The 15,398-nt window shown below is 45.4% G+C and overlaps 1 protein-coding gene across 1 annotated transcript in view; it reads left to right on the forward strand.

Moving 5' to 3' along the window:
• SNAP47 (synaptosome associated protein 47) overlaps nucleotides 1-14,778 on the forward strand; it is a 34,188-nt gene extending 19,410 nt beyond the window's left edge. The window contains exons 4-5 of the mRNA XM_070726475.1: nucleotides 5,119-5,263; nucleotides 9,713-14,778. Of these exons, the coding sequence (XP_070582576.1) occupies nucleotides 5,119-5,263; nucleotides 9,713-9,859 (292 nt within the window). The 3' untranslated portion in view covers nucleotides 9,860-14,778. The remainder of the gene's footprint in view (nucleotides 1-5,118; nucleotides 5,264-9,712) is intronic.
• The last annotated feature ends 620 nt before the right edge of the window (nucleotides 14,779-15,398 follow it).

Consider the following 15,398-nt stretch of genomic DNA (forward strand, 5'->3'; position numbering starts at 1 on the left):
CATTCCATTCTATTATCTATTCTATTCTATTTTCTATTCTACTTATTCTATTCTATTCTATTATCTATTCTACTTTATTCTATTATCTATTCTACTATATTCTATTCTATCTTTTGATGGATGTTCGTCATGACTTTGAATGCTCGCTAAGTATGATAGTCTCGACTTACAACCACAATTGAGCCCAGATTTCCATTGCTAAGCAAAATGGTTGTTAAATGAGTTTTGCCCTATTTTGCAGCCTTTCTTGTCATGGTCATTAAGTAAATCAATTGTTCAGTTGTTCAGCTAGGGATACAGTTGTTAATCGAATCTGGCTTTCTCATTGGCTTTCCTCATCAGAAGGTCACAAAGCGGATCATGTGACCCCGGGACACCACGACCAAGTGATTGATTTTTGATTACATGACCTTTGGGACGCTGCACCGGTCATAAATGTGAAAATTGGTCACTAGGGACATTTTTCAGTCTTGTTGTAACTTCATGTGGTCACTCAGTGAGCTGCTGTAAGTCAAGGACTGCCTGTATAGGAGGTGCTTGACTTACAACCACAATCAAACCCAAAATTTCCATTGCTAAGCAGATGTTTGTTCAGGGACGGTCTTGTTCCCATCTTATGGCTTTCTTGCCACATTTATTAAGCAAATCACTGCTGTTGTTAACCAAACCTGCCTTAGAGTTAAGGAGAAATTTCTTGACAGTCAGAACAGTTGATCAGAACAGAAGTTGTGAATGCTCCAACATTGGGAGTTTTTAAGCAGATATTAGATAACCATCTGTCTGAAGTAGTGGAAGGGTTTCCTGCTAAGCAGGTGGTTGGACTAGAAGACCTCCAAGGTCCCTTCCAACTCTGTTGTTGTTGTTATTGAGTCCTTTAGAAATTGGGCAGCATATAAATTAAAATAATAATAATAATAATTGTTGTTGTTGTTCTTATTATTATGTCAGCACAACACAGCAAACTAGATCAGCGTTTCCCAACCGGTGTGCCGCGGCACACTAGTGTGCCGCGAGACAACGTCAGGTGTGCCGCGGCGAGAGGCGGCGGAGGAGAGTGGGCGGATCGGGCGGGCAATGGGGGCAGGGCGGAGAAGCCAGGGGCGCGTTTGGCCGGAGGCACCCACTGCCGCACCTCCCTGCCCCTGCCTCCCCCACGGTGCCTCCGGCCAAACGCTTCCCTGGCTTCTCCGTCCTGCCCCATTGCCCGCCCGATCCGCCCACACTCCTCTGCCGCCGCCTCCTGCCTTGGGGCGAGCAATCCGGGAGTCCGGGACTGTGTGGCTTTGCGCCATGAAGAGAAAACAGCCGACTTTTCCCTGCTGCCATTTTCTCTTCATGGCGCAAAGCCACACAGTCCCGGACTCCCGGATCGCTCGCTTCTCCGGTCAGCAAAGCCATCTGCCCAAGGAAAGCGCCGCACTGGCCGGAGAAGCGAGCGATCCGGGAGTCCGGGACTGTGTGGCTTTCGGCCGGGCTAATGGGAGGCGGCGCGATGCCGGACGCTGGGGACGTCTGGGAGGGCGAGGAGGCTGATGGCTGCTGCGCACACTCACTCTCTCTCCGGCTCTCTCTCGCTCTTTCTTTTTCTCTCTGTTGCTGGCGTGGTGAACGAGAGAGAAAGAGAGAGAGAGAAAAAGGAGGGGAGAGAGAATGAGAGAAAGAAAAGCAAGAGAAAGAGAGGGAAAGAAAGCAAGAGAGAGAGAGAAAGAAAGGGGGAAGGAGGGAGAGGGAAAGACATAGAGGGAGGGAAGGAGGGAGAGAGAAAGAGAGCAAAAAAGAGAGGAAGAAAGAAAGAAAGAGGGATGGAGAGAAAGAAGGGAAGGAAGGAGAGAAAGAGGGAGGGAGGGAGAAATAGAGTGAAATGGAGGAAGAGATATTTTTTTTTGTCCAAACTTTTCTTTAGCCCCCCCCCGCCCCCCCCTTCAGTGTTCCCCAGAATTTTGAAAACATGAATAATGTGCCGCGGCTCAAAAAAGGTTGGGAAACACTGAACTAGATCACTATGCTGGATTTCGTATTTCATCATCAGTCGGGCGCTTCCCAATTGTTTGCCGATCCCAGTAAAGCGGCCCTTTTGCAATTGACAGGTGGAGATTTTGTCCAATTCCGATGGTTTTCAAATGTCCGCTGAGATCCTTTGGCCCTGTGCCCAGCGTGCCAAATATCACTGGGACCACTTTCACTGGCTTATGCCAGAGTTGTTGCAGCTCGATTTTTAGATCTTCGTATTTCACTCATTTCTCTAGCTGCTTCTCCTCAATTCTGCTGTCCCCTGGGATTGCGATGTCGATGGTCCATACTTTCTTTTTCTCCACAATCACAATGTCCGGTGTGTTATGCTTCAGAATTGGGTCAGTCTGAAGTCGGAAGTCCCACAGTAGTTTTGCTTGCTCATTTTCGACAACTTTTTCAGGCTTATGATACCATTATTATTTTTATTATTATTATTATTATTATTATTATTATTATTATTACTACTACTACTATTACTATTATTACTATTATTACTATTATTACTATTATTATTATTAGTGATCTAATAAATAAATCTGATACATCTAATGAATCAAATAAATAAATAAATAACAGTATAGTTTGCTTGTCAGAAAGTCACAAAAGGGTATCATGTGACCCTGGGACGCTGCAATTGTCATAAGTACACGCCAGTTGCCAAGCCTCTGAATTTTGATCATGTGATCACAGGGAATGACGGGATGGCCATAGGGTGGGTGGGTGGGTGGGTGGGAACTGGTCCCAAGTTCCTTTTTTTGTTGTGCTTTTTGTGTGTGTGGGGTATCTTTGGTCAGGCACTGAACAGACAGTTGTAAGTCAAGGACTACCTGAAAAGGTTTTGGAAAGTTTTGCACCTGCACGGATCGGCTGGCTGGGTTGTGAAGAGCGTTAAATTTAGCCGCCGCATCGATGCCTCCCCTTGTAGCCATGGGGCTGCCCTTGGGCTCCGGTTTGCTGCTGGAGTGTGTGTGTGTGTGTGTGTGTGTGTGTGTGTGTGTGTGTGTATTAAGACTCCCCGGTAATTAACTCCTGGGCGGGTGGTGGGGGCCGTTGGGGAGGATTTGAGGGTGGGTGTATGGGAGGGCCAGTTGTATTTTTAGCCGCAGCTTTTGTGTCTGCCTTTTCCATTAAGTAACACAATCCCGAGCTGACACAGGGCCAGGCTTCCTGGCACAGGGCCTCCTCCGAAATCTCTGCAAGCCTCGTCTAGCCGGCTTTGCAGGACGGTTCCTGGCCCAGAGCCCGGCAGCTGTCGCGGTGGAGCTGGTGGGCTTCTTTGGGGCAGGGGCAGCTTCCTCTAAAGGAGGCTCTTTCACACACACACCCTCGCCTCCCCCACGCCCTCCTCCAGCCAGCATATCCTGTTCCAGCGGAGACCCTGGCACAGAGAGGGGGGGGGGGGGCTTGCTTAGTGTCTCCCAGCAAAGAGAAAGCTCCATGCTTGCAAAGTCGGGTAGTTAGGTTAGGTCCCACAAGGTCGGCCTTCTCCAGGTCTCGTCGGACAGGCAATGTCATCTGTTGGGGCCTAGGGGAAGAGCCTTCTCTGTGGCGGCCCCCGCCCCTCAGGAACGAAACGAACTCCCTCCATAGATACGCACCAACCCTCCCTCCTGGTCTTTCGCAAAGCTCTGAAAACTTATCTTTGCTGGTGGGCATGTGGGGGGGGGGGGGCGTGAGTGTTGAGAGCTAACTCCAGATGATGTTATGAGTGGCTAGATCCAGTTGGATGAATGTGGATGATTGTGTTTAGGATAAATGGGGTGCTAGATTTTTTGAAAAAGTTTTAATATTTTAATATTAGATTTCTTATACACTTTGTACTGTGTTTATTATGTTGTACGCCACCCTGAGTAGGCTGAGAAGCGTGGCGCAGAGGTCTACATAGATAGATAGATAGATAGATAGATAGATAGATAGATAGATAGATAGATAGATAGATACATACATACATAGTCCTTGAACTTACAGTAGCAGCAGCAGTAGAGGTGGGGGTCCTCTAGTAACGACAATTCTTTTAAGAGATAGTCCAACGAGGGTCCCGCCCAATGTATGAAGAGGGTGGCTACTGGGTCTTGATTTACTTACTGTACATCTTATTTTATTTCTTTTATTATTTTGGGTGGGGGAGGAGATATTAAAGATATTTACCTACTTAACTTTACATTAAATTTAAAATTGGATTAAATTTTAAGACAAACCTGCAAATTATTTAATAAGCATTCAAGACTTCTTTAAAAATATTAGATTTTTGTAAGGCTGTTGATCTTGCAAATACAGTTTAAAAACATAAATAAAATATATCAAAAAGTATAATTTAAAACATTCAAAATCTTTCTAGCAAATCTGTTTTTATTTTTATTTATTTCTTGACTAAAAAAGAACCACCACCCCACTAATAAAAACACGTACAACTTAAAAACAGTTCATTTAGGGATTGAAGTTGCAACACCAGTATAAAAAGCGACTTACGAACGTTTCTCACACTTAACAACCGTTGCAGCCATCCTCAAGGTCATGTGATTGAAATTCACACGGTTGGCAACTGACTTATATTTATGATGGTCACAGGGTCATGTGATCCTGTTTTGCGACCTTCTGACCAGGAAAGTCAGACCAGGGAAGCCAGATTCACTTTGCAGCCGTGCTGCTAACTTAACAACTGGAGGGATTCACTTAATGACCGCAGCAAGAAAGGTCAGAAGATGGGGCAAAATACATTTGCTCAGCGATGGACATTTCCGTGGTTGTAAGTCGAGGACTAACTGCAGTGTAAAAACTAATAAATAAATAAATAATAAATAAACAGCACAGGAAAGAAAGGCACTTAGCACCAGTCCTCATTCTTATGACCATCACATCATTCCCAGGGTCACATGTCAAAATTTGGCTGGTTCGTAACCAGCATGTATTTACAAGTCAGGTCTGATTAACAATCATGTGATTCTCTCAACAGTCGCCGGAGAAAAATCAGATCCGGTGTGGTTCATTCATTTCACATTTTCAGTGACTTGCTTAACAACAGTGTCAAGAGAGGTCATCAGACTTCTTAATTAACTGCAGTGTTTTGCTTAACACCCCCCCCCCCTTCTGCCTCTCTTCTTGCAGCCTCTGGTTTGTGGGAAGCCTAGTTCACACCGGAGCGACACCCTCTTCCTCACGAGGGAGTGGAGACCACCAGGAGCAGCAGCAGGCTCAGATGCAGAAGGAGAAACAGGTGGTCTCCCAGAGTGAAACGCAGGAGATCCGTCAGGTATGAGAGGATTAAATAATATTATTTTTTCTATTCAGCAGTCCCTCCCTCCCTCCCTCCCTTCCTTCCTTCCTTCCTTCCTTCCTTCCTTCCTCTTTGCCTTCTATCCTTCCTGCCTCTTTCCCTACTTTCCTTCCTTCCTCCCTCCCTCCCTCCCTCCCTCCCTCCCTTCCTTCCTCTTTCCCTACTTTCCTTCCTTCCTTCTATCCTTCCTTCCTTCCTTTCTTTCTCTTTCCCTTCTTTCCTTTACTTCTTCTTTCTTCAAGAGCATCCGAGTGGTGCAGTGGTTAGACTGCAGCACTGCAGGCTCCTTCAGCTAACTCCTATATGTAATTCAGCAGTTCAAATCTCACCACCGGGTCAAGATCGACTGAGCCTTCCACTCTTCTGGAGTGGGTCAAATGAGGACCCAGATTGTTGGGGGGCAATAGGCTGATTCTGTAAACCGCTTAGCGAGGGCTACAAAAGCACTGTGAAGCGGTATATAAGTCTTAAATGCTATTGCTATCACTATTGCTCCTTCCTTCCTTCCTTCCTTCCTTCCTTCCTTCCTTCCTTCCTTCCTTCCTTCTCCTTCCTTCCTTCTTTCCCTCCTTCCTTCCTTCCTTCCTTTTTCCTCCTTCCTTCCTCTAGCCCAGTGATTTTCAACCTTTTTTGAGCCGCAGCACATTTTTTACATTTACCAAATCCTGGGGCACACCACCAACCAAAATGACACTCTAAGACACTCTCCTCTCATCCCTGTCTCCCCCCCCCCCTGTGTGTGTTTGTGTTTGTGTATACACATTCTTGAACCATTTCCCAAAACAGGTGAGGGCTGGGGAGGGTTTTCGCTCTTATTCTTTTTATCATATGCTTTAAATCAAATCTCTCTTTTGTTTCTCTCTCTTTCCTTTCATTCTCTGCCTCAACCATTTTCTCATTTCTCTTTTTTTCTCCCCTTTTTTCTCTCATTTTTTTCTCTCGCTCCCTCCCTTCCTCTTTCTCTCTCTCTCTCTCTTTCTTTCTCTCTCTCTCTCTTTCTTTCTTTCTCTCTCAGAAATAAGTTATCAGTCGAGGGGTGCCCCCCAGGCCTGGTGGTTTTTTCATAGTATAAAATGCACCTTAGTTTTTGGGGAGGAAAACAGGGAAAAGAATCTACTTACTAGATATTCATCTGGCTAGGATCCTTAGTCTGGTCAGTTTCAGCACATTATTTTTCCCCCCTGGTTAAGGCTTTAAGAAAACCTTATTTAGAGAGAATACCAATGAAAGGCCTTGCAAGCCGGTAAGAGCTGGGAACGTGATAGCACCTGGATAGGGTTGGAAAAAAATATTTGGAGCAAGTAGAACAATAAAAAAAAAACCTACAAAGGCAGGGTTTGGAAAACATTATTCACAGAGAGTAACAGTGAAAGAGCTTGCAAGCGGGTAAGAGCTGGGAACATTGTTAGCACCTGGTTGGGGCTAGAAAGAAACTATATCGGAGCAAGTTATAGCAATGAAAAAAAACCCTGCAAATATTTAGGGCTTGGAAAAACATTCTTAGCAAAGAGTAAAAATGAAAGAACCTGCAAGTTAAGAGCTGGAAAGATGGTTGGCACCTAGTTTGGGGGGGGGGGGGATGCTTTTAAAAAAAAGCTACTTTCAGAGTATAAGACACACCTGAATTTTCAGTCTCTTTTAGGGAGGAAAAAGGTGTGTCTTATACTCTGAAAAAACACAGTAATTGTGCGCCATATTGGAAAGAGCCGGATAGGTACAAGGCTTTAGTAGCTTGTGCAGGTGTGGAACCATCGCATTATGGAGAACTTAAAATTGCTGACAATTTCACCGAGGCGCAGGGGACTACACCGCATATTGATAATTGTACTAGGTATAACCTGAAACATTAGATGGGACTGTGTTTAAATGTCAACCCATAAGGGGGAGATTGATACTACAGGGTACATGGTTGTTAGGGATTGCCATTGTAAACTGCATATTGTACACTTGTACCAAACTTGTACTTGAAGAGTTAATATTCAAGGCTGTTTCGTCACTTCCTCGTTGAAGCTATAAAAGCTTATTATTCTGCTCAGTCATTTCCCTTTTCACTTTGCCTGAGAGAGGGGAAGTTGTGTTTACGCTTCGTGCGTATCTTCTTGTATTAGCTTCGTGCTTATTATCTATATTGTATTTTATTTATTTATTATTTATCTATTAATCAGATTTGTATGCCGCCCCCTCTCCGCAGACTCGGGGCGGCTCACAGCAATAATAATACAATGTAAACAAATCTAATATTTAAGTTAATTTAAAACCCCAAATTTTTGCTTTGTGCTTCTAATCTTGTAATTGCTCAGTGCTTACTATCCTGTATTTGCTTTGTGCTTATTCTGGATTGTTCTATTTTTTGTTTATATGTACATAATACTTATTTAACTAAGTCTGTGTCTTGGCTTTATCACACATCCACGCTCTGTTAAAATTCTCTGCTCGGTGATGTCGAAGGTTTCATAGCCTAGCTATACCGAGACAAACCAACACATATGAACCCAGGGCCTGCTGGAGAGGGATCCGTGCAGCTCAGAAATCATTTGGCTTCACTCTACAACATGGGGAAGAGAAGGGAAGTTTCCCCCCTTTTCCTCTGATCCTTATTTTGTGGGGTCGTGACAACAACACAAAAGACCCCTGCAGTGGAAAGGCGCCTCCGAGACTTTCCGTGAGAGAGATCTGGGAATCCTCCCTTTGCGGGATCTGGGATCCATTCCAGAAGTCCATCACCTGCACGGGAGGAGGCCCAGTAGTGTTTGCGTGGTGGCATTGTTCCTCCTCCCATTCTCTATCCGCTCCCCAAAGTTTGACATCATGTCAGGGAAGATGGGAGGAGACAGGATAATATTAGTTTAAAGTCTGTGGTTGGAGAAAGCAGGGAGGGTCTGGCAAAGGGGGGGGGGTTGGCAGAGGGGTCCTGCCAGGGGCCTCCAGTTTCTCCCCTCCTGCTCCCGGTCCCATCTGCAGGATTTTGGGAACCCCGTCAGGCAGTGGCGAACCTCAGGATTTTAGGCTGTGGGTTTTTTTTTTTAATGTTCCCCCCCCCCCCCCGCCCCCCCCCCCCCCCGTCTCAATTCGGCACCGATGGGTCAGTTTATTTTGGATCCACCCAGTTTCTCTTAAAAGTCCAGGCTTGTGAAGGGCAGTTGCTGTGAGTCAGGCCGTCAGCAAATGAGTGGGCTGCAGTTGGCAAAGAGGTTCAGGCCAGACTCTGCATCCCCCCCCCTTCCTCTCCCCTTTCCCTCTATCCCTCCATTCATCATTCCCCCCTCTGTCACACACATACGTACAGAATCCTCTTTTTCTCCTCTTCTTCCTCCATATTTAACTCTCCATCTCCTCCTCCTTCCCTTCATTCTCCACTTCCTTTTCTCTGTACCTCCCTCCCTCCCTTCCTCCTGCTCTCCCCCTTCCTTCCTTTGTTCATTCCTTCCTTCATTTCTTTGTTCCTCCGTCTCTCCCTTCCTTCCTCTATTCCTTTGGCTCCCTTCCGTTCCTTCCTTCCTCCCTCTATTCCTTTGGCTTCCTTCCTTCCTTCCTTCCTTCCTTCCACGTCTCCTTCTCTTCCTTTGTCTATCTCCTTCTCCTCCTCTTTCTCCATGTCTTATTTTCTCCCGTCCTTTTCCTTTTCCCCCCCTCCCCACCTCCATCTCCCTTCCTTCTTCTTCCTCTCCTTTCTTGTCTCTCTTATTCAAATCTAATAAATTATTATTATTATTATTATTATTATTATTATTATTATTATTATCATTATTATTATTATTATTATTATTGCCAGGGCTGAGCTGAAATTGATGGGAGTGAGTGAGTTAGTTAGTTAGTTCGTTCATTAGATTTCTATGCGCCCTTTTCACAGTGACAGAGTGGCGTACAATATTATAAATACATAAAGAGAACCTAATTTACTTTAAAAGACTGATATATAGATGCTAAAAGTGTTACGAACCCCCTATACAGACATACCCCACTCATCAGACTCAGTCATTCATAATATTGGCCGGAGACAATCTCATTGCTCACGGCCCCCATGCCCGACGCCAGAGGTGGGTCTTCTAAGTTTTATGAAAGGCAGGAGGGAGGGGGCAGTACGTATCTCTGGAGGGAGTTCGTTCCCAGAGGGCCGGGGCCCTCCACAGAGGAGGCTCTTCCCCCTAGGCCCCGCCAGACGACATTGTTGGCCCGAAGGGACCTGGCGGAAGTGGACTCTGTGGGACCTGATTTTCTCTTTCCTCTTCTTACGCTCCTGAGTCCGTTTACACGGCTGCCCTCAACTCAGTGGCCAAACCTCCGCTCCCGATAGCTGGCCATCAGTCGAGGGCTGCCTGTACCCTACAAGATTCTCCCCAGGCAGCATCGACGGGAAGGAGGGCCGACCTTTCCTCCCTCGGCTCCAGCCGCCACCAACTTCTCTTTTTCTTCTCTTCCTACCAGATTCTTCGGCGGCTCAAGTGCCTGGCCTTGGAGACCGAAACGGAGCTGGAACGGCAGGACGAAGCCTTGGATGGCATCACGTCCTCCGTGGATCGGGCCAACATGAACATCGACCGGCAGAACCGCAGGATCCGGAAACTCACCTAAGAAACACCGCACACACACAAACCCAAGAGATTTGGGCAGCTGGAGAAGCAGAGGTTCTCGTGGGTCCCAAGGGCAGCTCCTGGAACTTTCCTTTAGGTATCGGATTAGTAAACACACACACACACACAAATTCATGAAAGTGGAAGGTGTTCCTGATTGGGATAATACTAAACGAAGGGGAGTTTGGTTTAAATTTCTCAAAGGGACCCATGTTCTTTTAACTGGCGAAGGGGACTGTTGAAGTGGGAAAAAAGGAAGGACATAAAGTCGACAACCTCGTTTTTGGGTTATTCTGCAGCTGATTTGGAAGCACCACGTCGTAGGGGTCCCTTCCCCCCTTCCCCGCCTTTTGGGGAGACCCTGAAATTGTCCACGTGGTAGAGGGAATCTGGGCAGCAGGTGGGAAGGTGACCATGTGACTTGCAACATTTTAGCTAAAATCACCTGCCCATCCACCCACGGTCTTCTTCGTCGCTCCAGTTGCACCTCAGGTGTTGGGCAAACTTTTGGGTCTTCCAGGAAGCCTTCAAATCTCCATCCTTGGATTGTGGTCACTCAATTACTGGAGGTTTTCAAAAACAATTTGACAGCATGGTATAAAACTCTTCTTTGAATAGAGGTTTGGACGAGAAGACCTCTTGAGGTCCCTTCCGGCCCTAGGATTCTATGTTTTATTTTTATAAGTGTCTGGATTGGCCTTCACCCTACCTTTTTTCGAGAAGGCATCGTGTCAAAGTGAATAGACAGACAATTTAGAAAGAGATCCATAAGGGAGCCGATGAATTTATGAGCTGGGTTGAGCCCCACTTTCCATCTATTCATCCGCTCGGGACTTCTTCGGGATCATAGTTTGTTAAACCTCCTTTATAGGTTTGCCTGGAGGAGAACCATTTAGCAAACTGAATTGGCCAGAATAGCTAAGTTGCCTGCATCCCACTTATTTAACAGCATGAATATTTTGTTTTTAAACAAATCTAAGCCATTGACCAAACTTGCCTGTTTTGACTTAATGGACCTGACTTGCTAAGAACCTGAAGAAGGAAAAATGATTTTATTCCTCCTATTTCTAACTTTCTTCCTCAAACAGGGGGGGAAAAATTGGGATTCTCGCCATTTTGGAGCAGTCTTTAGATTGCTCTGTGCACTTTAACTGTTGAATATAACACAAAAGGGAATGACTGTTAATGCAGTGGTTGACATCTGCCATTTTGCAGGGAGGTAAAAGATAAAAATATTGTACAGAGCCATTCAGAAGGCAATGCTAACACAGAGAAAAAATTGGGATGGAAATTTCTGGTGGTATTTTTTAATGCTATGGCTGGAACGCTGCAATTTTTGCGCGGCCGTAGAAATGAAAAGAATCGATTGACAGATTTGGGGATGATGGATGATGGAAATCTCCGGATCTGAACCCAGAAGCAACATTTGGGGGTCTTACAGGAGGGGGGGAGATTTTTTTGGAGCAGCAGGATTTGAATTTGGGTAGAATCGAAATGGGACTTTGGCTTTAACTTTCGGCTGTGAGATGCATTGGTTTTAATGCAGACCAGAAATTGAGCTTTATTTAGTAGCAACACGTGCTGTTTCTTCTCTTAAGTGACTTTAAGAGGGCTGCACTTCCCCAATCAGCTTATGCTTTAAAAGGGGAGGACTTCAATTCCCAGAATCCCCTCCAGCCAGCCAGGTTGCCTTGAATTCTGGAGTTGAAGTCCACCATCTAAAAGTCACTGAGATGGGGATACAAATAGTTTTCAACGTACAACCATTTGTTTGAAGTTACAACAGAAGCATAACTAGTCCCTCGCACTTACGACCGTCACAGCAGCCCCGCTAGCCCCCTCCAGTGATCTGAATTCAAGAACTGGCAACCAGCATGAATTGATTGATTGATTAATTGATTAGATTTGTATGCCGCCCCTCTCCGTAGACTCGGGGCGGCTAACAACAGTAATAAAACAACATATGACAAATCTAATATTTAAAATAACTAAAAACCCTTATTAAAAGCCAAACATACACACAAACATACCATGCATAATTGTATAGGCCTGGGGGGAAAGGAATATCTCAATTCCCCCATGCCCTGACGACAAAGGTGGGTTTTAAGGAGCTTACGAAAGGCGAGAGGAGGGGGGGCAATTCTGATCTCTGGGGGGAGCTGGTTCCAGAGGGTCGGGGGGCCGCCACAGAGAAGGTTCTTCCCCTGGGTCCCGCCAAACGACTGTTTAGGTCGACGGGACCCGGAGAAGGCCAACTCTGTGGGACCTAACTGGGTCGCTGAGGATTCGTGCGGCAGAAGGGCGGTCCCTGAGATAATCTGGTCCGGTGCCATGAAGGGCTTTATAGGTCATAACCAACACTTTGAATTGTGACCGGAAACTGATCGGCAACCAATGCAGACTGCGGAGTGTTGGGTGTGACATGGGCATACCTGGGGAAGCCCATGGATTGCTCTCGCAGCTGCATTCTGCACGATCTGAAGTTCCGAACACTTTTTCAAAGGTAGCCCCATGTAGAGAGTGTTACAGTAGTTCAAGCCTCGAGGTGATGAGGCATGGAGTGACTGAGCAGTGGAGTCCCGGTCCAGATAGGGCCGCAACTGGTGCACCAGGCGAACCTGGGCAAACGCCCCCCTCGCCACAGCTGAAAGATAGTTCTCTAATGTGAGCTGTGGATTGAGGAGGACGCCCAAGTTGCGGACCCTCTCTGAGGGGTCAGTGATTCCACCCCCCCCAGGGTGATGGACAGACAGATGGAATTGTCCATGGGAGGCAAAACCCACAGCCACTCCGTCTTATCAGGGTTGAGCTTGAGTCTGTTGACACCCATCCAGACCCCAACAGCCTCCAGGCACTGGCACATCACTTCCACTGCTTCGTTGACTGGACATAGGGTGGAGATGTATAACTGGGTATCATCCGCGTACTGATGATACCTCACCCCATACCCTTGGATGATCTCACCCAGTGGTTTCATGTAGATATTAAATAGCAGGGGGGAGACGACCGACCCCTGAGGCACCCCACAAGGGAGAAGCCTAGAGGTCGACCTCTGACCCCCCACTAACACTGACTGAGACCAACCGGAGAGGTAGGAGGAGACCTTTACGCATCCCTGGAGTCAAATGGCCGCCATATGCAACCTTCCCAAGTGGCCTCCGCTGAGCAGTCAATGGGGGAAGCCGGATTCGCTTAATGACCACTGAATGGTCGTTAAATGAACAGCAGGGCTTCCTTTAACAACCATGGCAAAAAGGTTGTGAAAAGACTTAGCAGCCATCTTGGTTAGCAACGAAAATACTGGTCTGCAGAAAATCCAGATGATGATTAAAAGGAGTTAATGGCTTGATGGCCCAGCCTTTTCTAAATGTGTTGTATTAGGCGCGGCTGGCTTGGTTGCTAAGTAGAAAGTCACATGGCAGCGACTGAGTCGAGCACCTCCCTTCCTGTTCGGTCGTTAAAACATCACAAGAATCTTCCTTCCACCTTCTCTGTTAGTGCCACTTGTGTGAATTGCACGCTTGACAATCCTGTAATTGCAGGGCGCTGATGGTCATTAAATGCGAGGGTAGGTTGCAAAGCTTTAACACCGTCACAGCTTTGAACGGTCGTTAAACGAGGACTACCTGGGCAAAATCTGCCTTTTCTGAAGCTCCAATATTTTTTTTTATCAGTCGAGAGAAAATAAATAGCTAGTAATTAGGGTGAATTTGTTTACTAAACATCATTATATTCCTTTTTGTGTTGTTTTTTGCTAATTGTGGTCCGTTAATTAGAGATTTAAGTTGGGCTAAAACTGCCACCATTATTGACAATTTTAGTCCAATCAAAAGTATAACTTTTTTTTCCCTAATTTAAACATTAAGGAAAAAATAATGTTATAGTTTTAATTGGACTTAAATTGTTTATAACGGTGGCACTTTTAGCCCAAATTAAATTAGGTTATTAACATTTCCCAAACTATTTGATTGATTAGATCTCAAAATCTCAATCCACTTGGTGTGTAGTTTCACAGCTGTTTCTGTTTTGGGTGTATAAAGAACCACAAACTGCTGCAACCAGATTTCATTCTGTACTTGGGTTACAAATTCCTTTTAATGCAAATTAATGGGTCCAAACTTAGTTGGGCTCAAAGCCACTTGCAGAAATCGCTGGGGAAGGTAGTCCTCAACTTACAACCATTCACTTAGTGACCATTCAAAGTTACAACCATGCTGTGTAACAAAGGGGACATAAGACGGATTTTCACACGTAACAGCCGTTGCAGCCCTCCCCACAGCCAGGTCATCAGAATTCGGACTTTTGGCAGGGTCATTTTTGAAGGTTGTAAAATGGGTCAAAACTCACTCAACGACTGTCCTGCTTAGCCACGGAAATTTTGGGCTCAATTGTGGTTGTAAGTTGAGGAATACCTGCAGCTCCGATTAAGCTTCACTGCCCCTGATTTCCTACATTGTCTCGTTTGCCAATTCGCTCCTGTTTTTACTACATCCCGTTCCAGAGCATAGTTTACAAAAGATTTGCACACAAAGGGAAATTAACCCTGTGTAGCATTTTGCACTTTCTGTGGTTGTTGGGTTTTTTTTTTTAAAAAAATACTGTTTACTTTCTGCCTTTTTTATGTTGCCAATTGTGTCTGAGGTTATTTATTTTTTTCTTAAACTGGGTGTTTTAATTTATTGGACACTATTTATGTAGATTTGGGACATGAAAGGGGATAAAAACTGAACCAGTTCTATAGGAAAAAGACTGTTATTAGTTTACCCCTCACCATATTTGATTCCCCTCCCATTCTGGAAATGTAGGGGAAGGGCAGCTGGGTGAACATACTGGTGTTTCCCAAATCCAACCGTGGGTATTCTTGTTAACTGATTTAACTGTAACATGTTCCATTCCCTGAATAATAAACTTAACTTACAATCACAAGTGTCGTCTTTTCACACAACCTCCTCCTGCCACAGAATGGTCAGAGAAATCCTGGATGCTCTGACAAAAGGATCTGCCATCCTCACGCACATCTCATGTAATTTATTTAGTTGTTTCGAAACATCGTAAAATCTGCCTAGCCGGTATTCATCTGACTAGCGTCCTTAGTCTGGTCAGTTTCAGCACATTATTTTATCCCTTGGTTAGGGCTGGAAAAAAACGTCGGAGAGATTAGCAATTAAAAAGTCTGCAAAGATTTAGGGCTGAAAAAACAGAGGGAGTAGCAATGAAAAAACCCTCAAAGACAGGGCTGGAAAAAAACAACTTTGGAGGGAGTAGCAATGAAAAAGCCTGCAAGGACTTAGGGCTGGAAAAAAAAAAACTTTGGAGGGAGTAGCAGTGAAAAAGCCTGCAAAGACTTATGGCTGAAAAAAAATCTTTGGAGGGAGTAGCAATGAAAAAGCCTGCAAAGTCAGGGGTGGGGGAAAAAACTTCTTCAGAGGGAGTAGCAATGTAAAAGCCTACAAAGACTTAGGGCTGGAAAAATACTTTGGAGGGAGTAGCAATTAAAAAGCCCACAAAGACTTTGACTTGGAAAAAACATTCTTCCGAGG

Source organism: Erythrolamprus reginae, chromosome Z (assembly GCF_031021105.1).
Source record: "Erythrolamprus reginae isolate rEryReg1 chromosome Z, rEryReg1.hap1, whole genome shotgun sequence".
NCBI classification, from domain to species: Eukaryota; Metazoa; Chordata; class Lepidosauria; order Squamata; family Dipsadidae; genus Erythrolamprus; species Erythrolamprus reginae.